At 37.1% G+C, this 14,897-nt stretch overlaps 1 protein-coding gene across 4 annotated transcripts in view; it reads left to right on the forward strand.

The window, feature by feature from the left end:
- Dym (dymeclin) overlaps window positions 1-14,897 on the forward strand; it is a 320,347-nt gene that overhangs the window by 125,828 nt on the left and 179,622 nt on the right. For all 4 annotated transcript variants that reach the window (XM_070029178.1, XM_070029181.1, XM_070029180.1 and 1 more), the window contains exons 11-13: window positions 4,918-5,043; window positions 8,313-8,426; window positions 9,629-9,723. In XM_070029178.1, the coding sequence (XP_069885279.1) occupies window positions 4,918-5,043; window positions 8,313-8,426; window positions 9,629-9,723 (335 nt within the window). The remainder of the gene's footprint in view (window positions 1-4,917; window positions 5,044-8,312; window positions 8,427-9,628; window positions 9,724-14,897) is intronic.

Raw genomic sequence — 14,897 nt, forward strand, 5'->3', positions numbered from 1 at the left:
AGAAACATTAAAATACTAGAATTCAGCAGGGTATGGTAGCTCATACCTGTAAACATAACTGCTCAGGAAGGTGAAATCCAGAGGATCATAATTTGAAGCCAATCTGTGCAGAAAAGTCTGCGAAATTCCATGTCTCAGCAAAAACCTGGGCTGGAGGCATGGCTCAAGTGTAGAATGCCAATCAAGCAAGAAAGTCCAGTAAACACAGGGCCTAGAGTTCAAATCCTGGTACCAGTAATTTTTTTTCACTGAGCATATTTTGTATCACAGTTATAGTAAGAACAAAAAGCATGATGGGCCAGGTGCCGATGGCTCATGCCTGTAATCCTAACTCCTTAGGATGAGATCTGAGGATCAAGGTTCAAAGCCAGCCCAGTCAAGGAAAGTCAGTGAGACCCTTCAGTTAACCACCAGAAAACCAGAAGTGGCACTGTGGCTCAAGTGGTAGAGTGCTTGCCTTGAGCTAAAGAGCTGAGGGACAGCGCCCAGGCCCAGAGTTCAAGCCCCACAACAGACGGGCTCCCACCCTTCCTCCCCCCCCCAAAAAAAAATAAAGCATGACGAAAGAACCTACATTTGGAATATTGGCTTAAGTAATAAATTGGATATAAAGCTACACTGCTGCTAAGTAAAACTCTTGTAAAGAGAAAGCTTGTTTCTTCTTAAATCTGTATAGCATTGACTGTGATACTTGAAAGCCTCTCTCTTTCCCCTACCTCTCTTTCTTTCTCTCCTCTCTCAGTTTTATGTTGTTACTAGAGCTTGGACTCAGCCTGGAAACTATTCCATAGCATTTTTACTCAGAGCTGGTGCTCTACCACTTGAGCCAGCTCTTCTTCCAGCTTTTTACTGGTGAATCGGAAATAAGAGTTTCATGGACTTTCCTGCCAGTGCTGAGATCTGAGCCTTCTGAGCAGCTTGGATTACAGGCATGAGCCATAGGCATTCAACCTCTGACTTCTTTCGGTGCAAGTATATTCATTAATCTGGTAGGACATTAAACACTTATTAGAAAAATAGAGCAATGATTCCTGAATATCTTTTTTATCTATTAAGCAAACTCTACAGGGACATGAAATTTTATTGTTTTATCATCACCACAAAGTAGTTTACAAAAGTAGCTAGACATTTTAAAAAATACTCTTGGTTTTTTTTTTTTAGTTGTAACAAACTGATGAGTGCCTACCTTAAGCTAAAAGGAATATATTTGCACAAATATTTTCATATATTCATCCTTTGCCACTACTTTCTACACTATTTGCCTCATTGTCAATTTTACACACTTTCCAAATGGAGTTAATGACACTAGCAGCAGCTCTGGGTCCATGTCCTTACAATCTAAAAGGAAGAAATTATAAGCCAGGCACCAGTGTCTTATACGTGTAATGCTAGCTACTCAGGAGGCTGATATCTGAGCACCATGGTTTGAAGCCAGCCTAGGCAGGAAAGCCTGTGAAAATTAACCACCAAAAGAGTTAACCACCAAAAAAAAAATTAAACACCAAAAAAAAAAAATCCCAAAAGTGGAACTGTGGTTCAGGTGGTAGAGTGCTACCCTTGAGCAAAAAAGCTCAGAGACAGTACCCAGGCCCTGAGTTCAAGCACCAGAACAAACTGGCGCGCACACATACACATACACACACACACACACACACACACACACACACAGAGAGAAACACACACAAATTATATATGTAATATGAATACACAAAGTATATATAAATATTATATGTACATATATGTATATGCACATGTGTATATATGTATAATATGTTTGTAGATGTACATATTACATGTATATACACTTATATACACACATCTATTCATAAGAATTTCATGAAAGGCTCCAATATTCTCTTTTGGGGCTGTATGTCTACTCTTTGACCAATGATAAGCCATCAGAGCCACAGGGTATTTGGAGAGGCTTGTGGGGAGGAGCTCTTTAAAGGAAGAGATTGTGGACAAATAATAAGTAGATGTTTCAATACCGTGGTGTTTGTACCTTCTTCAATAAAGGAATTTCAAGTTAGCTGCCATTTTATTTTCAAGCAGAGATTGGGCAGATACTTCCCTTAAGCCTCACCAGCTTTCTGCTCTTGGTTGAGATCTTAAACTTGCACACACATTGCAGTATGCAACTCATATCATTTTAACTTAAACTTTACTGTGGAGTCACAGAAAAGGAGATCCATAGAGTGATATGAAGTCTCTGACTTGATATTTAGTATCGGAAGAAGTTACATAAGGAATTTTATATCTTCTTTTAGATGGTCTAAGAGTTCTTTATTTTCTACATATGGCTTTTTACATAAAAAGGTAAAGCCAGCCCAACTGGTAGTTTAAAGTCTGTAATCTTAGCTACTTTGGAGGCAGAGATTAGGGAATTGAGGTTCAGGGCCAGTTGCTCAAGAGTTCATGACACTCCATCTCAACCAGTGACCAGGCACAATGGTATGTGCTTGATATTCCCACACCCAAGGGAAGGATCACAGGACTACTGCAATCCAGGCCAGCTTAGGCATAAAATGAGATCCTATATTGGAAGGGTGGGGGGGAGGAACAAAACAAAGAGAAGGAACTGCGATAGTGGTTTGAGAAATTGACTTTGTATCAATATGGCATAAGGAACCTCAATGAAAGCTCCTAATCAGTAAGGAATTGGTGGGGAAAGGGAAAGAGAAAGCAATAGAGAAGGTTATTCTGAGCACTAGGCAATACATGCATTTCTGAATACAGAAACCCTTTGGTGTAATTAGTATACAATATAAAAAAGAGGAAAGTAAAACAGGCTTGAATTGGATACTAGAGGAAGGGGAGAGGGCTAATGAAGAAGGTGAGTATACATACATACATACACACACATACGTACATACATACATACAAACATACACTACATGCATACACGGGTAAGTGAAAATTCATGATGAAACAACTGTACAACAAATGTATGCTAATGAAAGAAGAAAACAGAGAATAATGACTAGTAAGTGTGACACAATTCTGAACTACTAGAATTTAGTAGTCTTATGTACTACACTTCTTCATAATTTAGAAGACATTTCAACTACAGCTTGTAAAAGAATAAAACATCCAGAATTCTTATAATAGGTGTCCCTCAAAAATGTGCCTATTTTTATGGACTTTATATACCAGCATGTGGGATTTATGTATATGAATAACTTACTTGTTATAATAATAATTGCCTGATTTAAATTTGAGAGTTTTTATTTTTCAATATTCAGTGAATAGTATATGAAGTATTGTGGCATGGTATGTAGCTAGTTTGCCCATATCTAATAGATACTTTTAGTAACTTGTTCACCTTAACTAGTAAAGAATGTATAAATTGAAAGATTTAAAGTAGAGATTTGAAATAAATTGGTCTATGTGTAAATAGAGAATATAAAATGAACTAGAACAAAAAGAATAAATAGATCATATAAAATGAAATGAAATGTTTGTAAATATATCATATAAAATGAAATGGTTTACTAAAGAGTACATCTCGCTGGGTGCTGGTGGTTCACGCTGGTAATCCTAGCTACTCAGGAGGCTGAGATCTGAGGATCACGATTCAAAGCCAGCCCGGGCAGGAAAGTCTGTGAGACTCTTTTTTTTTTTTTAATTGTGAAAATACTGTACAGAGGGGTTACAATTACATGGGCAAGATAATGAGTACATTTCTTATCAAGCATTGTTGCCTCCTCCTTTGTTTCCCATGAGACTCCAATAAAGCACTGGAAAACCGGAAGTGGCACTGTGGCTCAAGCGGTAGAGCGCTTGCCTTGAGCTGAAGAGCGCAGGGGACAGCACCCAAGCCCAGAGTTCAAGCCTCATGACCCACACACACACAAAAAAAGAGTACATCTCAATATTCACGTTGAGCCAGTGTGTCTTGAACAGCTTAAAGTAATTTTTTTTTTACTTTTTAGCATTAAAATACAAGTGATACTAAGTGCATAAATTTAAACATTTTTTAAAATTTCTGAGCAGCTGGGTATCTGTCCTTTTGTTTTTTTTAGTTGGGGGAAGATGATGTAATTTCTGTTTTTGTTGTTTTATTTTTTTATTGTAAAGATACTGTACGGAAAGGTTACAGTTATATGAGTAAGGTAATGAGTACTTTCATATCGAGCATTGTTACCCCCTCCTTTGTTTTTCCCTTACCATCCCTTCCCTACCTTGTCAACATAGTGTCTTGTATCCTTCTTTCAGCATTTTGTTATTTCCCTTCCCCTCCCCAAATTAGAACAATGTATATATAAGATGCAGGGTGAGGAATCAAATACAGTGAAAACAGGGGTTATACCATGGAGGAAGAACATACAAAAGAAACCAGAAAAATCACATAGTGCATTAAAAATTACAGCTCAAAGATAAAACCTTTTGTGGATGTAATTTCTTAAAAACTTCAAACCATGAGCATAAATGATTTAGGTCTCTGCAAATGTAGCCTTTAGGTTGGGTAGACTTTCTAGACCTTCCCAGATTTAATGATGACTTTCTCTCCTGGTGTCTTAGCTAAGTAAGTAGAAAGTATCTATAAAATATTACTATGTCCGGGCACCAGTGGCTCATGCCTGTAATCCTAGCTACTCAGGAGGATGAGATCTGAGGATCACGGTTCAAAGTCAGCCTAGGCAGGAAAGTCTGTGAGACTCTTTATCTCCAATAAACACTAGAAAACTGGAAGTGGTCCTGTGGCTCAAGTGCTCAAGTGATAGAGTGCTTGCCTTGAGCTGAAGAGCTCAGGGACAGCACCCAGGCCCAGAGTTCAAGCCCCACAACTGACAAAAAAAAAAAATAATAATAAATTACTATGATATTAAAGTAAAAGATACAAAATAAAAGTATAAAATTTTAGAAAAACATTGTTTATCTAATATTAAAAGAGTAAATTATATTTTTATTTCCCAGGTTTTACCAATTCTTGAGATTCTGTATCATGTTGAAGAAAGAAATTCGCACCATGTGTATATGGCTCTTATAATACTGTTGATCCTTACAGAAGACGATGGCTTTAATAGGTCCATTCATGAAGTGGTAAGTTACCATTACTTTGATTAGAATATAGAATAGATATGTCCCTCTGCAGATTTACTTTGGTCTTAGCATGTTGTCCATCTTTTACTTATAATAGATGTTTATGTAATGACCTGGAGTAGAAATGGTATCTTTCTTCCAGCTTCTGAAATAGTGTTGTTGCATTATTCCTGAAAAGCTGCAGCCATTGTTCAGATCTATCAAAATTGTTCCTACTAGTAATTGATGCAGATGTTTTTGCTATTACTAAATTTATTTTTTTCTTCATTTCAACTTTAGTTGTGACAGGAACTGACAAACACTTTGTTCCTTGAATAAAAGATGGGATGAGGAATAGAACAAAATGAATAAGATTGAGACATTAATTTTTATACTTTTTAAATAGTGTAATATAATTTAACTTTAAAATTTTTTGGTACTTTGAAGAGTTCCACAACTAAACTGATTTTTTTTCTTCCTCTTTAGCATTTTCATCCTATGAAATTAGTTTTAATGCCTAGGTTGGATGAGAACTTTGATGCTAGATTATAACTTTTCACTGTAGTCTTTTAAAATAAATGTTATAAATCAGATAAATATATGTATATATAATTGTATTATAGGTATTTTAATATAATATGTATATTATATAATTTTATTTGTAAATATTTAATTTGATACCAATATGTTCAGACTTTTAAAAATGCATAATACTATTAGTACATTCAACAAAAGCAACAAAAATTTTTGTTCTTGCTAATGTCTATTTTCTCCAATTATATTTATCTATTTTCTAGAATTTGTTTGAATTAGATTCCAAATCTTACTCCTTGTATTTGAGTCTTAAATCTGTAATAGATTTCCCCCTCTCATTTATTATATCAAATATTTGTTGAAGAAACTAGGTTTTTTTGTTCAGTGAGTTTTCTATATTTGTGTTTGGCTGACCATATCATCATGTTATTTAATATGTTACTGTGAGGAGCTAATTCGAATAGAGGTTTGATTATTTTCAACATAACCTCTTAGGGTTATTGAATTCCTTTACTTTTTTTGTGGTGGTACTGGGCTTTGAACTCAGGACTTTGAACTCACTGGGCAGGCACTTTGCCTGAGCCACACCTCCAACCATGAATTTACTTTTGAAAATGATTTTTGTTATCCATTCATAGTTAAAAACTAAAATCTAGGGGGGGAGGCGGGGAAGGGAAGTGAAGGGTAAACAAAGGAGGAGGCTGCAATGCTTGGTAAGAAATGTATGCATTATCCTGCCCATGTAATTGTAGCCCCTCTGTACAGTATGTTCTCAAATAAAATAAAATACAATTAAAAAAAAAAAAACAAAAAAAAAAACCTAAAATCTAGGGAAGGTGGCTCAGTGGTAGAGCGCTTGCCTTGCGTGCATGAGGCCCTGGGTTCGATTCCTCAGCACCACATAAGCAAAAAAGAAAAAACCGGAAGTGGTGCTATGGCTCAAGTGGTAGAGCGCTAGCCTTGAGCTGAAGAGCTGAGGGACAGCGCCCAGGCCCAGAGTTCAGGCCCCACGACCGGACCCAGAAAAAAAAAAAAAAAAAAAAAAAAACCTAAAATCTAGACTAATTTTTGTTGTTGTTGTTTTTGGTCATGGGGCTTGAACTTTGGGTCTGGACACTGTCCCTCAGCTCTTCAGCTCAAGGCTAGCCATCTACCACTTGAGCCACAACTCCACTTCCAGCTTTCTCTGCTTATGTGGTGCTGAGGAATTAAACCCTGGGTCTCATGCATGCAAGGCAAGCATTCTACCACTGAGCCACCTTCCCAGCCCCACTAATTTGTTTTTTAAGATTCTGGCACCTCATTGACAGTTGTGAATGCTAAGAAATAGGCTTTGCTCAAATAATGGGTATCTTTTTTTGGGGGGGGTTTGGGGCCTGAACTCTGGGCCTGGGCACTGCCCCTGAGCTCTTCAGCTTAAGGCTAGTGCTCTACCACTTTGAGCTGCAGGGCCACTTCTGGTTTTCTAGTAGTTAATTGGAGATGAGAGTCTCATGGACTTTCCTGCCCTGGCTGGCTTTGAATCATGATCCTCAGATTTTAGCCTCCTGAGTAGCTAGGATTACAGGCATGAGTCATTGGCACCCAGCATATGGGTATCTTAGTGGAGAGGGCAAGAACAACCTCTCGAAATGTGTTTCTTCTTGCATATACAGGGAATATGATACATTGACTCTTCTTGAGTCAAAGGAGGAAGAATATAGAGTAAGCATAATATAAAAGACTATTAGGGAGTTCTAGTTAGTGTTATATTTTTCCTTCTTTGTGGTAGCCCAGATTTGCCTGCTGTTCTGCTCAGTTTTTGTGTGTATGCATCCTTCCCTTCCCAATACCCATGTTACAAATCTATCAGGGAAACATCTCAACTTAATTCAGGAAACAATTCTTGCTACTGAGGCCTGGAGGTATATTCCAGGGCTGTCTGCTCGGAACAGCCAAGCAAAATGCTGCACAGTTCTACTTGAAGGTCTCAAGAGCTCTTTACATTCCTGGCTTCTCTCTCCTAAATACGTACATTTAGGTTTTCTATACACTGTTGAGAAAGTTGTCCTTTCAATTACAAAAGTCACTTACTTTTTCTCATTTTTGCTTCAAGCTCCCAAATTCTACTCATTTTATGTGTCACTTTATTTTTTTTTTTGTGGGGTGGGGGTGGGGAGCTGTACTGAGCTTTAAACTCAGGGCCTTGTGCTTGTGCAAAGACAGGTGCTCTATCATTTGAGCCATGCCTCCCTGCCTTTTTTCTTTAGTTATTTTGGAGATAGAGTCTTGACTTTCTATCCAGGCTAGCCTAGTCTATTAGCCTAGTCTTTCTATTAGGCTTCCTGGAATAAATGGGATGACAGGCTTTTACCCTCTATCTCCAAATATTTTATAGGTTGAGATAGGGTCTTGAAAACATTTACCTGGTCTCAAGCCTTGATCCTTGTGATCTCAGCCTTCTGAGTAGATAGGATTGTCTTTTACTCTTATCCTATATGCATTCCTTTCAGATATATCGCTTTTTTTGTCTAGTAATGATATTGTTAGTAGATACCTTTTTGCTTTACATACCTGTCTGTTTTCTATTTAAGGAGAAAGGAGAAATGAACACATTAGTGGGTTTATTTACTAGAACTGAAAATCTTAGAGTTTACTTTTTACTGCTTAATTTATCTTCAGAGCAGAGCCGTGACTTCTCAAAAATTGTAGACATGGAATAACTCATTTTTCCTTAAACTAATCATTTTTACTTCAACTTTTCTTCCCCATTTTAGATATTAAAAAACATTACGTGGTATTCTGAACGGGTTTTAACTGAGATTTCACTGGGTAGTCTCCTGATTCTGGTGGTAATAAGAACCATTCAGTACAACATGACACGGACAAGAGTGAGTATTATATAACTATGTTTCCATGTTTTTGAATACACTATGACTAAACCTATAGTATAACTTACATCAATTTTATTATTATTTTTTTGCTAGTTCTGGAGCTTGAACTGAGGGCCAGGGCACTGCCCCTGAGCTTTTATGCTCAAGGTTAACACTCTACCACTTGAGCCACAGCTCACCATCTGGCTTTTTGTGGCTAATTGGAGATAATGGTCTCACAGACTTTTTCTGCTCAGGCTGGCTTTGAACTGGGACCCTCAGATCTCAGACTCTTGAGTACCTACCATTGCAGGTGTGAACCCTCAGTGCCTGGCTTATCTCAACTTTTAGAGTACCAAAATGCTTATGAAACAATGCAAAAATACAGCCTATAGTTACTGTACTACCTGATTGGAATAGATTGTTTATTAATATTTAATTGTGGTACAATCAGAAATATTTTATGTGAAATAGAACACAGTATAGCACATTAGGTCAAAACTATTCTTTGCTAGACTGGTATTACTTGATTTACCTTCTAAAAGCAGCAACAACAAAGAATAAGATGATGTCATAATAAGAAAATATGAATTCAGTTGATAAGAAAAATAGAAAAAAGCAAATAATTTAAGGAGTTAAAAAAACAATTCTTCTGGATTCTGTTCATAAGACCCATTATAATTCTATTCAATAGAAATATATTATCAAAGAGGAGCAATATACAGCATTCATAGCTGAGTGGTCTGAGTGGTTTGTTTAAATACTTTTTACTGTTTTTTCCTCTTTGGGGTTAATGTTATATGTCCATGTGGTGTTTTTTATTGTTGTTGTTGTTGTTGTTGTGGGTTTTTTTTAGCCAAGACTTCAAGAGCAAGATATGTTTTAGAATAGAGAATAATTTGTATTTTAGAGTCTGAAGCAGCACACTGTAATTAAACATGAGTATTTATGCAGCAAATGATTTCAGTATTTTTCCTGGAGGGAATGATGAAAACCATGTAGAACATCTTTACGTTTTATGTCATTTGTTGCTTCCAAATGAGTTGTGAAAATATTTTTACATCTTAGTTCTTTATGGACTTCAAAACTAGAGAAAAGAAATTGTGGACTTCCAACTTTCTAAAATGAGAGACAATTAAATTCACATTTGCTTCTAGTTAACCTTATTTAAAATACAGAGAAGACTTGATGTATGTTTTAAACTTGCTGTTTTTTAACAGGACAAATACCTTCACACAAATTGCTTGGCAGCCTTAGCAAATATGTCAGCACAGTTTCGTTCCCTCCATCAGTATGCTGCCCAGAGGATCATCAGGTAAATATGAGCTTTAAAACAAGTACTAAGTTTTGCCTTTGGGTTGACTTATTGAGGAACATGCTTTGGTGTAGTCGCTTTAAAAATGTTATATATAAGAAATGCCGCTGCGCCGGTGGCTCACACCTGTAATCCTAGCTACTCAGAAGGCTGAGATCTGAGGATTGAAGTTCAAAGCCAGCCCGGGCAGGAAAGTCCGTGAAACTCTCATCTCCAATAAACCACCAGAAAACTGGAAGTGGTGCTGTAACTCAAGTGGTAGAGCGCTCGCTTTGAGCTGAAGAGCTGAGGGACAGCGTTTAGGCCCAGAGTTCAAGCCCCACAACTGACCAAAAAAAAAAAAAAACTGCCAAATTTTCCTAATTAATTTTTATCTTCTTGTCTGGTTAAAAATACTGTGTTCTATTTGTTTTCTAACCTACTTTCATATCAAAATTAAATATGTATTTACTTTTTCTTTCTCTTCTCTGAATCCCTCCCTCCCTCCCTCCCTCCTTCCCTCCTTCCCTCCCTCTCTCCTTCCCTTCCTTCCTTCTTTCCTTCCTTTCTTCCTTCCTTCCTTCCTTCTTTTTTTTTCTCTCTCTCTGTCTGTCTGTCTGTCTCTCTCTTTCTTTTTTTTTTTTTTTTTTTGACCAGTAGTAGGACTTAAACTTAGGGCCTCACACTTACTCAGCCTGCTTGCTCACAGCTAGTGCTTTACCACTTGAGCTACACCTTCAGCCTGGATTTTTGATGGTTAATTGGAGATGGACTTTCACAGACGTTTCTGCCTAGGCTGGCTTTGAACCTAGATCCTCCAGATCTTAAGTCTCCTGAGTAGCTATCATTACAGGTGTGAGCCACTGGCATCTGGCAGATAATGTGTTTACTTTTTTACTTTTCTTTTCCTTTCTTTTCTTTTTTTTTTTTGTGCCAGTCCTAGGGCTTGAACATAGGGCCTGGTCACTGCCCCTGAGCTTCTTTTGCTCAAGGCTAGCATTCTACCATTTGAGCCACAGTGGCACTTCCGGCTTTTTCTATTTATATGGTACTGAGGAATCAAACCCAGGACTTCATGTTAGGCAAGCACTCTACTACTAAGCCATATTCCCAGCCCCTGTGATTACTTTTAATTGTTTTTATAAATCTAATTTTAAAACAAATCTAATTTTAAGTGTTGTGTGTTAGCTCTTTAGAGGAACAGATGTCTAGTTGTGTTTGTTCTAGAGATCTGTTTTTTCAGCAATAAAAATTGAATCTAGCATCTTGAACATGCTAGACAAGTACTCGTCCATTGACATACAACCTCAGCTTCAATAATTCTTGCCACAGCAATTTACCCTTATATTACTTTCCTATTGCTACCACAAATAAATGGCTTAAAACAACATTGGTTTGTTTCCTTAAAATAATTTTGATTAGTAACCTCAGTAGAATTAAATTAAAAGTGAATACAACTTTATTCCTGTCTTCTCTACATGAGAATTTGTTTCCTGGTCTTTTGCTTTTAGAGGCTGCCTTATTCCTTGATTCACAATCAATAGTACATCATTTGGTCCCTCATATCTCATCTATTTTGACCTATATCTTGTGATTCCCTTTCACTTATGAACCTTAGCCCTATCAGAGTAATCAAGTGATCTTCCAGTTTCAAGATCTTTAACAGAATCACACCTGCACACTCCCTTGTGCCACAGAAATAACACATTTACAAGTTTGGAAGATTCACATATAGACATTTTTGGGTGGGAGAGGTGTCATTCTGCTTGTACAGCCATTATCACCAGAAATAATGGGTCACTTTCCTACAGTTTCTCCAAGACTAAAGGTAGGCAAATCATTTAGCCAATCATGATTATAATTTTCAGAGATTTTTTAAAGTAAATGTAGGTATTTTTTGGTCTTCTAATTAAATATAATGCTTAATATTATCTCAGCAGCTCTCCAGTAGAACATTTGTTATATAACTTGGTGAAGTCATATTGTTTTCTTTAATTTTTGCTTTTAAGGCAATTCATTTTGAACCATTAGTTTTTGTTTCCAGCCATTAATGCTGTTCCCACCATGTATCTTTCAGTGTCTGAGCTCACATTCTGCCCATTTGTCATGTTTATTGACCTGAGCTTGCTTTTAATGATTATTCAAAATTAACCCCTCTCTTTGTTTATCTTTAGAATTTAGTACAGGATATTTTTATATTGACTCAGTATTTAATTTATGTCTAGGCTTTATATATTCTATTAGGTGGGGTGCAGAGTGGTCCTTGTATTTGAGAGGGTTCAGTTGGCTAACTTTGGACTAATGTGAACTTCATGATTTAAAATAAACATAATAGTCTTCTCATACTCCAGAGTTTTCCAAGTGTTCTGAAGAACCTTAGTTTCTAAAATTTAACCTTTGTTACTGTGCTTTACTTCACATGACAGTGTTTAGTTATTTTTGTGATGCTTTGTGGTTCTTTTCTATGTGTGTTTATGGAATTTTATAATGGTTCCGTGAAGATTTCATTATAAAAATACTTTCTCCCATGTGGCAAGGCCTGATCAGTATGAATATGCCAGATGAACTGATTTAGAATCTTACGTTCTGATCAAATGTATTAAGATTTTCTAGATCTAGTAGGTGGGAAAATGTAGATAAAACAGTACTGTATTACCCAGTTTTCTATCTTTGATGCTAAAAATAGAAAACAAGCCAATTATACTGAAGAAGAAACTCTGTTTGCTTTAACATATTTTATAAGATAGGATCTTGTACTTTTGCCCATGCCAACCTTGGACTGTGATCCTCCTACCTCAGCCTCTTGAGCAACTGGGATTTCATGTGTGTATCACATCTGGCCCTCAAAGTCTTTTATCTTACTGGGCTTGAAGCTTTGTCTGACTCTCCCCTTATATCTTAAATTCATATGCTCATTTCTTTCTCTATGGCTTCTGCTTTGGTTTACTGATTATTATCTTCATCCAAACTGTCTTTAGTCTGCCTAGTCTTTTCATCTCTCCATCATCCCTCCTTGATATCCCTTTACCTTATTGAATCTATTTAAAAAGCAAATCATAGCATACTGCTTACTTTGATTAAAATGATTAAATGGCTTACATTGCCACCTGCTCAGAGCAGTGACTCTTCACTGAGGGTAATTTTGTTTCTCAGGGGACATTTGACAATATGACAATATTTGAAGTTGTCAGCTTGCTTAGGTTGACACACCTGGGGAGGAAGTTGCTACTGACATCTACTGGCTAGACACCAGAGTTACTTAAAAACTATTAAAATGCACATTAACAGATCTTGCAACAGCAACAAAGAATTATCTAGCCCAAAGTGTAGCATGTATCAGAGCTAGAAACCTTGCCTCAGAGTGACATGGTCTGGTCTCTGGCTTTTGCTGTTAAGATTCAATTGCTACTTGACACATACTTGCTGCTGAATCATTATGGTGCCCTGACTGATAAAAGCCACATTCCTGCATCTAGCATACATGGTCTAGAACTATAGATGGCATAGAGGACATCACAGTGACCATGATTATGTCCTCTTTCTACAGGTCTTTCCTTTTCAATCAGCTTCTTAATCCTCCATTCTATTTGTTTTACCTTCAACTCCTTCAACTTGTCAAATCAGTTCAATTCAGCTTGCTTCCTGTTTCCATATTCAAATAATAAAGAAATGAAATAGCAGCCCATGGGGCACTGAAGTTCTTGGCCCAGGGCTAGTTACTATGAAAGTTAGTTAGTATGAAAGCTGGGAACTGAAAAAGCTACAGGCTAGAAAATCTGATGGAGGTTGCCTGGCTCTCTCAGAATCAGCTATGTGAAAAAGAAATTAAGTCTTGACCTGTCCAGTGTAAATACTGGGGTGACCTAATTTCATGGGTCTTGTTGAATGAACAGAGCAATAATTATGGAGGATAAAAGATTTGTCCTATATTTCATTACATTACTTTACAGATACTAGGTCTCAGTAGGCACAGAATAGACTTCTATTTTTATAAATTTTTTATTGTGAAAATACCATACAGAAGGGTTACAATTACATGAGCAAGGTAATGAGTACATTTCTTATCAAGAATAGACTTCTAATAAATTCTTAGTTATTGAGTCTTGGAGTATGTTCTGACACCTACCTTACTATTCTCAAACTGATTGGTATCTACCACATTCTGCAAATATCTACTGCTCCTTAGTGCTAGTGAAGTTGATGATATGTCCATAAGATTCTTCAATTTAAGATATTATAGAGAGACTTTTGAGAATAGTTAACATAAAACTTAGATTAGGTTTTTAATTAAAATTATTTTATGTGTGGTCTAGTCATTTTTTGGTAAGATCTAATCATGTAATTTAAGAATTTAAAAATCTGCTGGGCACTAGTGGCTCATGACTGTAATCCTAGTTACTCAGGAAGCCGAGATCTGAGGATCACAGTTCAAAGCCAGCCTGGGCAAGAAAGTTTGCGAGACTCTTATCTCCAGCTAACCACCAGAAAACCAGAAGTTGTGCTGTGGCTCAAAGTAGAGTGTTAGCCCTGAGTTTTTTAGGTTTGTTTGTTTGTTTAGGTTTTTTGTTGTTGTTGTAGGTCGTGGGGGCTGAACTCTGGGCCTGGGCACTGTCTCTCAGCTCTTCAGCTCAAGGCTAGCACTCTACCACTTGAGCCACAGAGCCACTTATGGCTTTTTTCTGCTTATGTGGTGCTGAGGAATCAAATCCAGAGCCTCATGCATGAGAGGCAAGCACTCTACCACTGGGCCAACTTCCCAGCCTTAGCCCTGAGTTTTGAAAAAGCTCAGGGACAGCGCCCAGGCACTGAGTCCAAGTCCCACAATCGACAAAAAAAAGTCATTAAACATTATTTGCAAGTCTCTTTTCTAACCATGAAGAGCCACCAGTAGTGAACACACAGTTTTGTTTTGTTTTTTGCCAAGCTGTTGTGCAGCTTCTGCCTGTCTAGGCCCTCTGGCATTTCTGTTAATTACATTTACTTGTTTCACGTTTGTACTAGTGAGTTAGTCACTAGCACTTTTTTGGAGACTTCAAAAAGACAAGCTGGTTATTCAACTCTGGGCAATTAACTTCTCCTGTATTTTAGGCAGATTTAGATGTTTCAGGCCCATGGAATTAAAAAAAGGGAGATAATTTATTTTTAAATTTTTAAATTGCTGGGCTGGGAAGGTGGCTCAGTGGTAGAGCGCTTGC

The sequence above is a fragment of the Dipodomys merriami genome, unplaced genomic scaffold (assembly GCF_024711535.1).
Source record: "Dipodomys merriami isolate MVZ:Mamm:240054 unplaced genomic scaffold, mDipMer1.0.p SCAF_2, whole genome shotgun sequence".
NCBI lineage: Eukaryota > Metazoa > Chordata > Mammalia > Rodentia > Heteromyidae > Dipodomys > Dipodomys merriami.